We start from the raw sequence: 17,335 nt of genomic DNA on the forward strand, positions 1-17,335 counted from the left end.
CAACACCAAACACAGCACATCACAAGCCCTGCAACAGAACTCCACAGCATATAGTCACTAAACAGGCATAGTCCAGTGCCATTTTGATTATTACCTGAACACCACTATAATCAGTAGGCCTATAGCTCTTATTTTTCAGTCTGGTACTTGATATGATTTCAACCCAGTAATAAGATATGCGGAGGGAAATGATGGAAGTATCGAAGATGACACTTTCTTTAAGATTTAACTATTTGCAACTTTAAGTTTCTATAAAATTAATACATCTCTGAGTGTGTTATTATGTAATAATGGCACTTAATACTTTAGTTGGTCAGTGGCTGATTTGAATAGAGAGATGAGTGGAGTCCGACTTCGTTGTAATATAAATAAGCGATCACTCTTAGAGGAGTCAGCTGACTGTTATCTGCTATTCACCTCCTGACCAATCATTTCTGCTTCGTACAGGTGAGTATGATTAAGGGAGGACTATTTGACTTTACTGGACACTTATTAAACAGGAAGTGCAGCGATAATGGCCAAATGTGTTTCTTTAGAGATACATATGGCTGAAAAGTGTCTATGCTGTGGAGTTCATACTTTCGATTAACATCTGACCTGAGTTCTCAGTAACACGCTGAGCTCAGACCGACTGAGCGCATCTCCCCACAGGTACGGGTCCATACACTGTTGGTGAGCTTCAGTGGTGACACCGCTGTCTCTGTGCCAGCCTCCGGGACCCCGTGTGCTGCAGAATATCGCCACAGTTTGTTTTCACAGCTTCTCCTGATGACCAAATAAATAAGCATCGTGCTCACAGCTTTACAACAGGCTTATATTTTTGTACAATTCAACAATAATGCAGGTACAATGTGATCAGTATGCAGTGTAATAGAGGTGTGTTTCGAAATATATGGTTCCTGGCAAGGATCTCAATACCTTAGAGTTTTCAGACAAGCAACAGATCACTTAAGTGATCACACCTCTCTGAAAAAAAATTGTTGCTCTGGGTTGGATCTGGATCATGTACTGCTGTTCTCATCTGGAGTTCCAAAGTCATTTATTTCACTGAAATAAGGGAAGAGCCCCAATGTGATGATAAAACAGGCATCAGCCAGGGTTAGTCCCACACACCTTGCAAAGAAAAAAGAAAAACGTTAGATGTGAGTCTGTGCAATCTACTGGGTGTGTGTGTTCTCTCTACACTCATCCTGGGTAGTGAAAATAAAATCTTTTATTGATTTTTGAATGATTTGCATGATTTCTGATAAATTTATTGTTATTGTTAACCTACATGATAAATGGGTCCAGAACAACAGACCTGATTTAATTAGTAAGAATGCATGATACAAACACGTTGTTCTAAATATTTTTTTAAACAATCTCCACAGCTCAGTGTTGTCACATCATGTAGTAAAGTAGCAGTTTGCTGGATAAAAAAAAAAAAACAAGGCTACAAGTGAAATTGCTAATTTGCACTGGGACGTGCACTATTCACGTCAGCACTACTCATGTCCATGGTATGGATGGTCATAGTGTGAGTGAGAGCTACTTAGATTACCAAATTTGTTTAAGATTAGTAAAGAGCATAATTGCATATATCAGCACGAACTGCTGGCACAAAAAAAGGCTGTAAGTTCAGCAAAATCACTAAACTGATGGGAATGTAGAGGGGAAGACACGTTTGAAACTAAAAATAGTTATACTGCATGAGTATAATGACAATCAATTTCTCACTAAATCTACAATTCTAAAGAAAACACACCATCATAAATGAAGGAGCCTATTTAGTTTTCATTGCAGACTGCTGATCTAAAGTGCTAACATTGATTTTCTATGGAAGTGAATGGAGTGTGCTACCTAAGCTGGTAGTATAGCAGAATATGGATAGTTAGGATATGGTGTGTTTCATTCGAATATAAGACATTGTCACTTTAAGTCTGCAATTTCGGAAACAGCTGCTCTTGCCAGCGAAGCTAATGTTAATGTTTTGAGATGAAGCAATTTTAAAATCAGGAGAATCTGTATTATATCATGCTTTGTCTATTTATCAATTCAAACTGGCAATTTGCTGCCATGTTTTTAAAAGTTGGGCCTTAACACCAGATAGTGATCCAGGAACCATTTCCTAGCTGGACATTAGACATAGAGAGCTGGGAGCTTCAGAGTTTGCTGCATGTACATACAGGAACTGTTTCTTTTACACGCAATAACCAAATGACTCAAATAGTACATGCTTTGTATAATATACAGGTTAGCGCTCAGTATTTTAGAATATTTTCACAAAATGAACACACTGTGGTCAGGTTTCTCCCAACTAAGTCCCATGTAGCTTTTTACAAAGATATTTAATATACACATTCATTTTAAACTGACAGTGTGATGTTTCAAAAAAAAAGGCCCAGATGAACCAAAGAGAATGTTTCGCCCACATTTATAATTTCTACTTTGAAGATATTAAATAATGAACAAGATTTTTAATAGCCCACCAGAATCAAATAAATGGTTTTAAGTGCAAACTGTTGTTTTCCTCTTTTATTTGTTACGTAATGTTGAATGGTCTTAAGTGGCAGAGATACATTATTTCTTCTTCATTCATAAGGGACTCTTTAGTAATGGTTCCATTTTATGCATTTTTTCTTCAGCACATAACAGATTTTATTTTAAAATATATATGAGTTGAAATACATGCATGTTTTTAATTCAAAAAGGTTTTAGGCACTTAGCTGAAATAAGTTATTCATTTAATTGTGCAAATGTTTTCTGGCCATCTCTTCAAGTTGGGATATATTCCATTATAGCTGGGCAAGAATCCCTTTCAATTTTATGACTATTAGCTTATGAACACATCAATGAGATGAAATAAAGCATACAGGGAATAATCTACCACTAACCTAATTTAATTTGAATTACTTAAAATGCCTTCAGTTCAACTTTTTACTACATTTTCAAGAGTTTGGGGATTTGAAGTTTTCCGTTGATTAGAAGAGAAACAAACATGCCCTTTTGTTTCTTCACTCTTTTAGAGCAAACAGCTAGAGTTGCCCATAAAAAGTCCCTTTAACAACACTTTACTGCCTGTTAAAAAATATGATACTAATTAGCAGTGGTACTGCGAGCTGATGGCCATTCCATGGTGGAAATCTGAACGGCACAATTAGGGGCGATCAGAGTGAGAAAAAAAGACAGTTTCATTTCCTGGAGTTTTATGTTTTTATTTGCATTAATGCTGGAAAAGAGGTCAGTATTTTCTAAATCAAATTCTACCACTGACAATGAGTACTTGCTTGAATGAGGAGACTCATGCCATTATTCACTGGCTGAACCAGGCCATAATCTCATTTTCTGTGACGCTGTAAATAGTGCATTTCATTTTTCACCAACTCAAACCATTTGCTAAGAGCAAACTAACAGGCAAACTATACTGAAGAGAAGAATTTCTCAAAGTTAATCTTCTTTGCTATGGGCAAAGCTAGAACATTTAAGGATAATGCATTTTTAAAGGTATATAACTAGAGGCAGGAAAAAGAATTTGGTCAAAAGTTAATATACGAAATATAGCATGGCAGTTACACAAGACTCTATTACTCTGCTCAATTAAAATGTACTATCTGTAAAGGCCAGATGGGAAATATATCTAAATGATTTCAGAAACATAGCTCAATTACATTGTAAACATCTAAATTACTTCAGCCATGTAGTAACAGTGTCATGTTATTACTGCATCCTTTGTCAAATGTAATTACAGGAAAATCAAAGGCATGAAAGGACCAAATTTAATCAGAAAATTTTAGCTAGAGGTCATGAGAACAGCAACACACACTGAAGGAAACGGAAACACTACATGTCACTGAGTGGAATACATATTTTTTCTTTGTCTGGGCTCACTTTCTTATGGCTCATTCCGGCAACAGGCACACCGTAGCTTCAGACACACAAAGAATGATGGCAGGCTGAGAACAGAGCAGACAGCAGCTGCAGAGAGGAGAGAACAGTTGGTCTCCAGTGATGTGTGGACTGGCTGATGAATTAACACAACATAAAGGTAATGAGGAAGGTCAGGCTGATTTGTTTGGCTGATACTGGTCTGATATTAAAAAGCCAATGAGGAAATGAGGAAGTTCCTCCCAAAATGCTCTGATGAAACTGCATTTTGTCTGCATTTTACAGTGGGTTAAGGGCTCAGCCACAATCAAAATTACTGTTAATCTTAAAAGGAATTTGTTTTCAAAAGGTTTGGAATGATTTTTGGCATTAACATGGTCAAATTTAAAATCAATCAAAATCCACAAAAATTATGGCCAACTATGGCCAACACATGAAATAAAATGTTAATACTGTCTGTAGCTGGGGTTACACTTATTTGTAACCAGCTGTATGAGAGGAGAAGAGCATCCTATTAATTCTACACAGAGTTTGGTTTGAGTTCAACACATTAGTGTGTCAGTGTGACACAGGGTGGACAGATATGTGGAGGCAGGCAGATGGTCAGGTGGATGATGTATGGCAGAGATTTTCGATGGAGGAGATTTGTGAATCTAGGGAAAGTTGGTGGGGAAGAGGCTGAGTGGCTGGCTCTCATTGGTGGGTAGGGGAGAACGGTAGCCCTCGAAGTTGCGTGGGATGCTGCCGCTGGTGGAACCCGAGCTGTTACTGAGGGTCTCAATGCTGCCCTCCCTTTGCAGTTCTGCAAGGAGAGACACAGAGACACCAGAGAATATGTAGTTGGAGTCATCATCATATGCATATGTCACTGCTGAGTGTCTCTTTATTTTGACAAAATGTATAGTGAACTCTAATACTTACTTTACAGACAAAACATGCATAGAAACAAGTATTAAAAACTGTATGCCAATGTCTGGTTGGGTCTGAAAACATTTTCCAATTTTATCTTACTGTATTTCAGCATTGTTTTTGTAGGTTGGAAGGTTGACTTGTTCTGTTAAATGAGCAAAACAACTGCTCATATGTAACTAAGTTACAGTTATTGAACCATTCATGTTTGTTATTATGTTGTATCTCAGTAGTTATCTTGCAGTGAAAATAAGATTGAATTTATGAAAAAGCAGAATTATTATTTAACCCATTGTTTCAATAATATACAGAACCAGCATAACATGTAGTTTTAAAGTATACATGGCAGTCAGATGTATATAGGACACTTAGAAACCTTGAGATTAGATTTAACAGACAGCAGAAATTAAAAAAAAAACTTAAATGATGATCCCAGAATTTCCTTTCCTGTTGCCCTGTCATAAATTACTTGTCAGATGACAATACATCTGCATTTGTGTTACCTGGAGAGGAAGTACACTTCTGTGGATTGATCAAGTTGCTCTCCGTAAGGAACGTATTACTATTATTACATGCTACGTAATAATATGTGGACAGGCCTGTGTGCACACAGTATTGAGACTGTAATGCATGTAGTGCATTGTGATGTCTATCAAGCATCTAACTCTAATAGCTTAATCTGCTGCTTTTGCTTGGATACTCGGCTGACAGTGGTTGATGGCCTGACAAGGTACAACAGCATGCACCCATGATGAGTTTCACTGTCATCCAGCAGGTTTTGATAATGCATACACATGCGATCAAAAGTGCACATGGCTACTATTCCTTTTCATGTAGCTTTGCAAAATACAGATGATCAAACATTATCATTTGACAGGCCTTCATTTATACATTAGAGTCGCAGGCTGCTATTTGCTACAAAAGGATGGCACATGCTTCTCATGCACATAGAGAAGGGGGTTAACCATGTGGCCATTTCTAATAACAACATTTATCTATTTTCTTCTCTGTTTGGAACCTCCTGGCAGGATCAGTCAGGTAGCTTGTTTGTCATGCAGGCCTGTATGATGAGTTGAGACCTACATAATTACGAATGACATTTTTGCAGAAGCATAATTCCAGATTAATATGCAACACACACCTGCCATGTTGTGTAGATCACATCATATGGGACATGTCATTTGATACCTGTAGCACACACACTGTACACTCAGAAACAGACAATGTACAGTAGCTAGGGTGTGCTAAGCTAGGGAGTGAATGTAATAAAATTACACATGGGCGCCAGCAAAAAGGCAATCCTGGCAAATCCTGATGCCTCAACAAAGGCCAACATGTGATGATACATGTCAAAACCCTGCAGGTGTATGGGCTTACACAGAAATCAATTGTGTAGCTCAAAGATCAAAGGTCAGTGTTGGTTGTGCCTTATTGTTCCAGGTGCCTGTAAAACGATGAAATATATGATCTAGTACGGCCAGTCTGAGAAATGTTTGAAGGCTTCTCAGATGCCAAAACACTGCAAAACAGCTTTTGAGACAACAAAGGCCTATTGTACAACCGTGGAAAGTTAACACGTCAATCGTTTTATCTTTTGTTGTGACAACTGCCAGGTAAACAGGAACACAGCATTCATCACAGAGTATAAAGAAATCTATGAGAAATGTGTGCTCACTTTGTTTTGTGGCAAAAGTTGAGCCAGATTTAGTTTTCTTTGAGTAGCATTCACTGAACTGCACTTTTTAAACTTTTTTCTAAAGCAATTCAATTCTCTTCCATCTTTTCTCTATTCTTCATTCCTCATGATTTTTTAATAGAATCATATTTGTGTTACCTTGAGTTTTCAGGAGAGGTCTTTAGAGAGGTACTGAACAAGCATTTGTTTAGTATATATAGGTAACTATATCTGTCTATAGAGTATGTGAGTTTTTGTTTCTGTATGTTTGTAAATATATTTGCATATATGCATATATTCTATCTTTCATAATGTATTTTCTGTCTTCTACAGAAGATCAATTAATGAGTCATTTGGATGTCCACTCCATTTTTGAAAAATTTCAATCAGGCTTTTGCACCTGACATGTTACAGAATCTACTATAGTAAAAGTCTCCAATGACATTTTACACTCTGTGGCTCAAAAGCAACCAGTCATAGTTGTTCTTTTGGATATGACTGCTACATTTGACACAGTTTATCATGATGCTCTTATTTTTCATATTTTGGTGTCATGGATGGTTTAAATCCTATTTTACCAATAGGACCTTCGCAATGTCTATTGGTGATTATTGCTCCTCACGTCTCTTTGACCTGTGGTGTTCCTCAGGGCTTGGTCTTAGGGCCAGTTTTATTTGTCATCTATATTTTGTCCCTCTGCAATGTGATCCAGACACACAACCTCTTATTTTCTTTATACATAAATGACCTACAAGTTTATCTTCCTTGGTAGGTAACTCTTCTCTCCAGCCACTGTTGAGCTGCCTGAGGTCCTGGTTATCACAGAATTCTCTTTGTTTGAATGAGGCCAAAACGGTGTCATTCTTGACGCAACTCAAGTATCAGTTAATTAACTGGTGGTATTTTTATTGGGTCAGCATATCATGCCATTCATCCTTTTTCCTGTTTGATATGGAGTTTCACACTAGTGTCTGTCAAAAAGTAACTGCAGGACATATCAGTGACCTTGTGACGGACAAGAGGCCCCTTTAACTTAAGGCTAGCCAAACACTATACCCTATTTTTGGTCCTGTTTACACCTCTAACAATCACAGTCAAGTAAGTGTATGATGTCAATACGATTATTTTACTGCACCCGATCAAGTCAGAGCCTACTTGATCTAGATAATATTTCTGAACTGGCTGCCTCCAATGGAATACCCACAACAGCCAATGAGAGTGAGTAGACCAGAAAATGTCACCAACCAGATGTTGCGTATTTTTACAGCTATTTTTACACCATGGCAGCAAACAGAAACGCAACATAGTTCAAGCCAAACAGAATATAGAAAAAGAAGACAAGCTTGTAGAATTATGGCAACAAAAGTGTGTTTTTAATGTATTGTGCAAGACATACCACAATAGGGCTGACAATGAAAAGGCATGGGTCACAAGGTCACATTTGATCATGCCAGTTTATGTGAACTCTTATGTCTGGAATTTCCATGGTGAAAAAATCATTACTCCAAATGGCTGATGTGTTGTCTCCCTTTCTCGTATCATTTGGTGTGTGTGTGTGTTCAGAGGATTAAAATTTTAAAAATTGGTTGAAACTGTCCTTGTGTCTATGGTCTCACACATTTTTAAACCTGGTTAAGATTTGAAAATTGTCTAATGTGTAGCCAGCCTCAGTGTATGTTTAAGAAACTAAAATAGATACTGTCTTTGTCACAGAGGACATGCAGGAAATTGGAGCTTCTTACTTTAGCCCAGGAAACCTAATACAAACCACAGTTATTATCCAAGCTAACACACAATGTGCTACTCTGCGGAGTTATCCCTGACCACTGCCTCCTTTTTAAATCCCCACCACTACACAGGGCAGAAATGATTCAGTAATCCTAGGCAGAGATGAGGACTGCTGGTTCACACTATGACTACAAGGTTGAGGTTGCTAAGTGCCTTGAGATAATTTTATAGTGTGATTTGGCACTACGCAAATAAAACTGAACTGAAGTGAATTGTGTTCACACTGCTAACAGGTTTTCACTGGCAAATTCCACAATTTTTAAATGTTGAAATATAAAATGTTCAAATAGGAAAACGACAAATAAGCGCATTTATGTTTCTAATATGTCCCAACCCAGGAAACTGATACTGTCATCACACGGTGTTAACAACTGAAATAGTAACTGTAATGTGTCATACCAGTATGGATATATCAACAAACTGAATACATGGGACTAAACAATATATAGATATAAATATACAGACCTTCTGCACGTGATAAATAAAATTCTGATTATGTAATATTGTGTTGCATGTTTTCAGTTTAGTTAAGAGTATAAGTCTTTTCTAGACTTTGGCATTTTTGTAAAACATACAAATGTTTTTGCTTTTATATATTATATTTATTTATGTATTGCATTATCAATGTATTTATTAATCTGTAATCTCCTAAATATTATTATCATTATTTTGATGTTAACAGTTAAGTAGTGTGTGTTGGCTAATGCGGTTTTTAAATGGTGCCAAGCAATAGAAAACAGGGTACTCTAATTTTGTATTTTAAAAAACATTTTGATGTACATACAGTATCAAAGCACACAAACCACAGTACTGGGTTTTATCTGCAGGAATATGGGTCATTTGTAATGATATCATCTTTCCAGTCCCGGCTCCAGGCAAGCAAAGACAAGTGCTGGAGCCACTGAGACTGAGCCTCACCTCTCCTTTGCAGCCCTGCACTGCTCATGTTTACCAGCTCCTCCCTGTGATGCCACTGGCTCCCAGTGTGACCTTTAGCAAAATGCTGCTATGCTTCTTTTTCGCCAGTAATTCAGTGAAGTGAGTAACGTAAAATTTAATATGTTGCTTGGCTGTTAACTCTGTTTCTTACACCACAGCTTTGCTTCTACCATGCTAACCAACCACCACTTGCACCATGTGTGCCTTTTTGTCAATTTCGGCTGGTTGTTGTAGGTCCTGTATGTGTCCAAACACCCCTGTAAAGCCCTAAAAGTCCTTTCTAGTGCTGCCTAATCCACCTCATTGTGTGAAGCCCACCAGCTATTCAGAAAGTCTTAACCTCTCACAGCCCTACTACAATCCCCTCACTCCAATGTTGGGGATCTTTTCCTCTGGGGGCTGATGTCACTACGTAAAGTAATATGATTATTTACAAGGTGGTTTTGTCTGACTTGATGTGCAGATAATGCTATTCTGGATAGAGGCCAATGAAGAAATGGAAACTACTGTAGGGATTGGCCAATGTGGGCCTTTATGGGATGGCTGATCTGAGCCAGCTGAAATATATTTTGTGCTTATCTTCAAAAATGTCATTTTCAAAGCCAGAAGTTTTATGTATTCTGAAAGTGAATCTGAAACCTGATATAAGCATCATCTGTTTAACTCTTTGGATGTAGTATACAGTGCATCCTAAACCTTCTCAAATAGCATTCTGACCATTGCAGGTCACTATAATAAAATCTCCCTTATCAAGAAGGCTTTTTCTCCACATATTGGCATGTGTATGAACTGATCTTAAAAGTCATTCTATTGCTGGCGTTGACTGTGTAGGGCTTCTGCTTCTGGAACTGTGGCCTGGGATGACACTGTGGCCAGACTTCAAAAGAAAGTGCAAGTCAATGCAAGATATAAAGTTGAAAAAGCTATCAGTAAAACAGCCACAGATGCCACAGCTGTAGATAACTGAGGAGGTTGCTCAGACCAGATTTGGACAGAGGGGGATGTTGATGTACTTCCCTGTTTTGGAGATGTGTCTTCAAGCAGTTCAAGACACATATAACAACATAGCGGCAAGTTAATACCTCATCAGATAATTGAACATAGAGAGGGAATGGCCAGAAACACACCCTCAGCCCCGAACAGGTCTTAATCCTCTTATACGCTCACACAAACACACACAGACTCCAGCATACACATTTTCATCTTCATACAAACACACAGGCTAAATCTACTATCAGATGCACAGTACAAAAATATTGTAGCTTAAAAGATAAAACAAAAAGTCAGGTACATCATCTTTTCAAAGTAAGCCTTTGCCTACACTTAAAGGAAAATTCCAGGTTGTTTGTTTGCAATATTTATTCATTTATTTAGGTCATAATTTTTTACTGGTTACAATACAACTGTACTCACAGGTGCCGTGATCTGGCAACAAGGTTACACTGATTCAATTGCAAAACCCCAATGGGACAAAAAACCTTTTAAAGTAAGATGACCAGATATATTGTAAATCCAATATTTATTAAAGCCACACCATCTGCACTAAAGACTCAAAGTGAGAGCACCTGAAATGTTATTAATAACTTATTTTTTTCAGAGGAAAACTGCATGGTTGCATATCTGCAGTAAATACAATTGGTCAACGTTAAGCCAGGGATTCTGTAAACTGTGATGGATGTTTACAACAGTTTAGGAATAATTTTACTGTTCCAAATAAATTTGACTAACCCTCTCATATTACCTGTCTTTCAAAACCTTTTTTTTAATGTTGTCACATTCCTAGATCTCAGCAACTAACTTATTAATACAATGTTATTATTATCAATGATCAAAACTATGAAAATAAGGTCCCAAAATGATTTGAGTCCTAACTCTTAGCTAACCTTAGATCTAACCATAAAAATGTGTCGTATGATGTAAGTAAAATGTGAGTAATTACATGTACTGTGTTTTTTCAGTATGTATATATTGCTTTATTCAGATGTATGAGACACACAACTGAGAAATGCATCTGAAATGGAAAATAATAATAAAAATGTACTGTATACTGAAAGACAGGCATAGATTGAAAACGACAACTTTGACAAAAGTAATTTGGCAATAAACATTTCTAGCTTTTTCTGAAGAAGTCAACATCACATCACGGTCTATCTTACTTGTTATTATGTGCCCAGCCTTTACATGATGACAATATATATATATATATATATATATAAAGTGCAGTTAATCAAAGGGTCTATGGTGGTCAAGCTGAGTGGAGTTCTATCTATTCCTCTACCCACCCACCCATCCATCCATCCATCCATCCATCCATCCATCCATCCATCCATCCCCCCGAGAGGTTAGGATGGGGGCAGTAACCCATAGCAATGGTATACTTATCCCAACTGATTGTTTTTGTGTTTTAACTTTAATCTCACCATTGGCCCCAGCTGGCTCTGATTAGTTCTCTCATGACACATTCCAACCCCCAGTGGTCACACACACACACACACACACACACACACACACACACACACACACACACAATGTGAAAAATAAAAACCACACTGGTGCTGGACCAAATTTGGGTTCCTTTCAGCTGTTTAAGGTAATATACAACTGAACCTACCAACAGACAGTATTTGTGTTGATGTAGTCACTGCTACAGGTTTGAGCTTTAAAACAAACACAATGGTAAATACAATAATAAACATCCTTTCATTTTTCTGTGAATTGACTTCTCCTTTATGACTTAACAGGATCATCTTAACAGGTGTACATGTCCAACTGCACTGACATTGTAGCTGCAGCAGCATTTTCTATTCATGATCGTGGATTTGTCTAACTGCAGTGAGGATGGTTCAGCTCATGGTAATTGCAAATGTCATGATTAGATCTATAGCTATCATTTTCAATAGCCTCAGTGCAACTCAACCTAACTATGATATTTTGAACAGACACCATAAACAATGTTTAAAATTAAAAATAATATTGTGAAAAGAAAATACATAAAATGTAACATTCATTATTTCTATTTATGTGTTTATGTTATGCTTCTGTAAAAAGTGATTTCTAAAGACAATAACAAACCAGTACAACATAGAACTGTAGTGGAGATTACTAAACCCCATTATTTAAATATAATATGTTATATATTAAAATAATCATTTGATATTTTTAATCTTAAAATCAAGCCTGAAACCATTTCTGGATTCAGAAAAGTTGAACTCTTGGGTCACTTCTCAGGTCATTAAATCTCCAATTGCTCCATACTGTAGTTGGTGGACACCTTCTCACAAACATGAACAACTGTAAATGCTCCCCAGTGTTGCCTACCTTAGCCCAAAGGTAGAAGGATATCATTAAATCTGATAGAGAAATTCAACCTCAACAGGAATTGATAATAAAACTAATGGGTATACTGTAGAAAACAGCATAACTGTAACTGTGGTTTGTGAAGGGCTTCATGGGAAGGCCACTGGGTTTCAGATAAGCACCACAAGCAGTGTCAAATCCGAAATTAACTACCTCCCTATCCTACTTTCCCAATTTTTCTTACTATAGGACTGCTATAATTTAAGATGCTGAGTTTAAAAATACCATAAATAATAACAACTTACAGATGTTTTATGTGTGCAACTATGTCAGCATCAGTATGTGAAACCTTGCTCTGCACAATCCTTAGAAAGCTGTCCAGTTGGACGACTGAGCCCACATTAGTGGGAAAGCTCATTAACATCTACTGGAGATCATCCTGATGGACTGTGAAAAGCCAGGCTCAACACACCCTCCTGTGTAAAGGACAGAGCACATTAATGCAGCCGGAGACACACACACCACAAACAGTATATCAGGATAGATAGCATGTGCAAGCTTCAAATGGAGCCACATGCTGGATGTTGAAACCTCTTTTCTCTTTATGCCCTGTTCCAACTTTAGGGATCAAGTTCAATGAATTGCTCATTTTTTTTATTCATTCATGTAAACCAGCTGACTAAAAGCATTGATGTTAAGGCTGGTGTTAAGGTTAATGCTACAGTCTTGAATTCATCAACACCTTGACCAATGCTCTACATATTGCTCTACATATTTCCTGGCTCACAGAGGCAAAGAGATGCTTAAAGCACTTCAAAACACTAACAGTGTCTAGTTTACATACTGGCAATTCCACAGTGAATGCATGACGATCTCAATCTTGAACTTCACAGGGTAAACCGCAGCCAGCAGCTAGACCCATTAATCATGATACTCAACAAGTTGCGTGATTAAGGAACAAATGAAAAAGAACATAAGTGATTCATGGATTTAATTCAGGCCTTTGAGTGGGGACTCTCTTCGTCTTTTCTGACCATATATTCAACTTTCCCAGCAGCTGCTCATTAGATTGTGTTATAAGGAGTGCCGGGACACTCCTGACACTCCATGTGGGCCACTTTGAATTAGGTGTCTAATGAAAACCTAGTGGTGACCCAGGCTTTGACTGCCCACTTACTCAGAGCAGACTGACAGCCGCCTCTACACTGGATGCTGTATAGGCTGACTGCTTCTCTTAGACATGGGTCAAAGAGAAAAACATCAAATGAGTAACATCAACAGCAAATAATGAAAATCCTGTATTGAGCACTTTCAAATGATTTTCAAGATTCAACAAACAATCATACCTATTCAGTATACTGTTCAGTGGTTATAACTGTACTGTTCACCTCTGCTACTCTTAATGTGATCTCTACATTGTAATAACATTTTGCTGACATCCAGGAATGTGGCATTGTTGCTAAAAATAGGAAGGCAATAAACATGATCAGTCAGATCTTCAGACAAGTCATAAACATACCTTCAGATTAGCCAATGGATTTCAAATAGAAAAGTCTCTCACATTGTTCAGTGGTGTTTTGAAAAGAAAAGTTTGATGTAGAAGTACTTTCTCAAATGTGATTTCCCAGCTCTCTGCAGCAGGGCTGGGAAATTAGCCACTGAGGGGATTTGGACAAATTCCCATTCTTTCCTTCCATATTTAATGTACCTGAATGGGAACACTTTAAAATACACAAACACGCAACTTATAGCAGTGGCGCTTTTCTTTTTCTTTTTCTATCAGAAAAATAGAAAAATATATTGCAATTCCTCAGTAAAAAGGAACACAGTTTCAAAGCTCAGTGCAGCAAATAATAAACTGCAAAACCTTATATCTCCCTAAATGACAAATTACATTTAGGAAAAATAGCCTTCACCCATAAAGTAGACTCCAGAGAAGTGGAAAGTTTATGCCAATAAGTACTGAAGAACTTTACTAAAAATTATTTTTGGTTTGCCTTTGTTTTCACCAATCTAGTATGTAGTGGTTACTTCTGTTATATCTGATGATGCAAGGTAACATTCGTGGAAATTGTATTACTTTCCTGCACATATCAAAAAAGTGCTTGAAGCTCATGTAAGCGTTTTAAAAAGAAATCATTGGTAAGCACATTCAAATGCTTCTACTTGTGTAAGCACTTCATGAACAAACTGCCTGTGTTGGAGAACAGAGGTCCTAAAACTAACACACAACACACACAACACCCACACACACACACACACACACACATACATATGGTTTGATGTCCTTTGACAAGCATGCTGGGAGAACCCTATCAATGGTTTTGGACAGAAGGGCTGGTCTCAGCTGAAATAGGTTGCTGGTGTTGGTGTCAGCTGAGGAAATTGATGGATAGCACGGCGTGAGGAGGCTGTCCCTTATCATCACATCACATATCTGACCAGTCCTACAGCCACACCAGGCTAAAGGCCAGATAAGGCTGCGTTTGAACATTGTATGTATGTGTGTGCGTGTGTGTGTGTGTGTGTGTGTGTAAAAGAAAGAGAGAGAAGGACTTATTTAGTGTTATCACATAGCAATGGTAAAAAAGACAGCGAGTACATAGACACATAGGGCAGGAAAACCATGCCTGTTTTGCTCTTTCTCATGTTGCATTTCTGGTCACTTCAATCTGTTTTGTTCTGTACAGTACATAGTTAGAGTACAGATGTACAGTTCTTTTCACTATCTTGCTTATTCAAAACATAATCTTTGGGAGTGAGGTCTGACTTATATTACTACTGACTACTGACTTATACAATCTCTATTCTCAGATTTTATTCCAATTTGGTTGATTACTTAAGTTACATTTTTTAATTGTATTTACTTATTTCCCTACCTACTTGGCTGCTGTTACCTGCAATGTCCATTTGGAATTATCCAAATTCAGTAAGGTAATTCATTCTTTGTCCATAACTTCTACAATGACACATGTAAGTGTTGAGGCCACAGCTAGACTCTACAATTTGTCGACCTTTAAATAACATTTCAAACGTTACTGTCAAACTGTCCTGTGACAAATGCTTTGATTATCTGGCCTTGGTTTGGTTTGGTTGTGGTTTGGGTTAAAATAAGTAGTAAAAATTAAAATTAAAGCTAGGAAATCATTGTCATTTCGGTTAATATTTCTGCTTTGTTGAAGCACCTTTGTTGTCATGGTTACCATGGTAACCACATGGATGAAGTTTGTGAGTAAATATGCTTAAAAAAAACAATGTTGACTGGCAGATCGAAACAGAAAAACAGTGTTGTCATTAAGTGTAGTTGTTGAGCCATCCACTCCAATCTCTTATGTGGAATTTGTCATTCTGTAACAATGTCCCCTGACTTCCTCCTTTGTTCCCAGTATATTTAAAAACTGTTAAATCTTCAACGCAGATTATTTGAACGTGCCTTGAAACACTGTAAGCACATGATGGTTGGATGGTTGTTTTATGATGGTGGTTCTATTTAAGCACAAACAGCAGATGCAGATGATGCCCTTATTAAATGCACATATCTTTTCATGTGTGTGGTCCTCAAAAGACCCAAAATGAATTTCCTAAATTTTCTTATGAGGATCAATAAAGTTTTTTATTTTATGTCATCTTTTCTAATCTTACTTACGAAGAAGATTATGTTTTGCTTTTCTCATCACATTTTCTTCCAAGAAATGTTTTGTAAAAATGTAAAAAATTGCCCTGATTTTTCTGTCTAAATGTAGTCACCATAGTAATACAGAAACATCAAACACACAAAGTCTCGCACAAACACACAGAGGTCTCTGTAGTGCTTTTCTTGGAACAAGTGTGAATCCAGAACAGCAGCAAATGAAAGCAAACTCGTGTAGAACTACAGAGCTGGTAAGAAGACAAACAAGGCTCCATTAAGCAAAACTCTAGTCTACTATGTGTAGTTGCGTACAGGTTAACCCTGAGATACACACAAACACACACTGTAGACATAGAGACGCACACAGTCAGCAGAGCACTCTGCAAAGGGTCAAAAGGGAAACGGTTTAGCTGGTTGGTACTAAAGTGCAAAGTCTTCTGAAAGAATGGATGTGGGTGAGAAGCTCGATACACAGAGGAGCATTCAATACACATGGATTGTCTTTATGATCAGAAAAAAGCAAGTTTGTTGTTGGGTTGAAACAGCTTTAACCAGGACTTTTACCTGCATGTGATTTTGTTTTATATGAGAAGTTGCACTTTCCTTCAACAGGTCAGAGAGTGGGCACATGTGGACAATCTGTTAGGATGCACAGTCATGGTTTGAAAACACGTCAAACCTGTTTAAGTGTTCAACTGTTCCAAATGTGCCCGAAACAGAACGTTTATACAGAAGCATTTTAAGTTTTGAGTGGCATATATCTAACAACTGCAGTTCTACTTTTATGCTGCACATTTTAAAAGACTCAATTAAACCTTGAGAATAACTTAATAAGTACTACCAGTCCACACTAGAAACACAATACAAATCTATAGACAAGAAATGCATCTGCAGTTAGATAACACTCTCACGTCTAATTGTTAGGGAAGATCAGAAAAGAAAATCATATATTTCTAGAACTAATAGTTACAGAAAAACATGTCTTGATTTGACTTGGGGGAGATGAGACAAATGATTACCTTTACAGTAGATATACAGGTCATGTCAAAATACATTACAACTTGCAAATATTCCAGGGTCACTGTAAATGTATACTGTATTTTAAAAACCTAACTCCAGAATTACAGAAGATATTCAGTTAATGGCCAGATGAAGAGAATCAGTTTAAATTGGAGGCCAATTAATCCACTTCATCAACCAATCCACAAGCTTTTCTGGCTTTTTAAACTTTT

At 37.3% G+C, this 17,335-nt stretch overlaps 1 protein-coding gene across 3 annotated transcripts in view; it reads right to left on the reverse strand.

The window, feature by feature from the left end:
* Positions 1-3,178: 3,178 nt before the first annotated feature.
* The window catches only part of bcas3 (BCAS3 microtubule associated cell migration factor), a 316,301-nt gene continuing 302,144 nt past the window's right edge, over positions 3,179-17,335 (reverse strand). For all 3 annotated transcript variants that reach the window (XM_026328270.1, XM_026328260.1, XM_026328252.1), the window contains one exon: positions 3,179-4,666. In XM_026328270.1, coding sequence (XP_026184055.1) covers positions 4,518-4,666 — 149 coding nt within the window. In that variant the 3' untranslated portion in view covers positions 3,179-4,517. The remainder of the gene's footprint in view (positions 4,667-17,335) is intronic.

This window comes from Mastacembelus armatus, chromosome 13, assembly GCF_900324485.2.
Source record: "Mastacembelus armatus chromosome 13, fMasArm1.2, whole genome shotgun sequence".
In the NCBI taxonomy this organism is placed as follows: domain Eukaryota; kingdom Metazoa; phylum Chordata; class Actinopteri; order Synbranchiformes; family Mastacembelidae; genus Mastacembelus; species Mastacembelus armatus.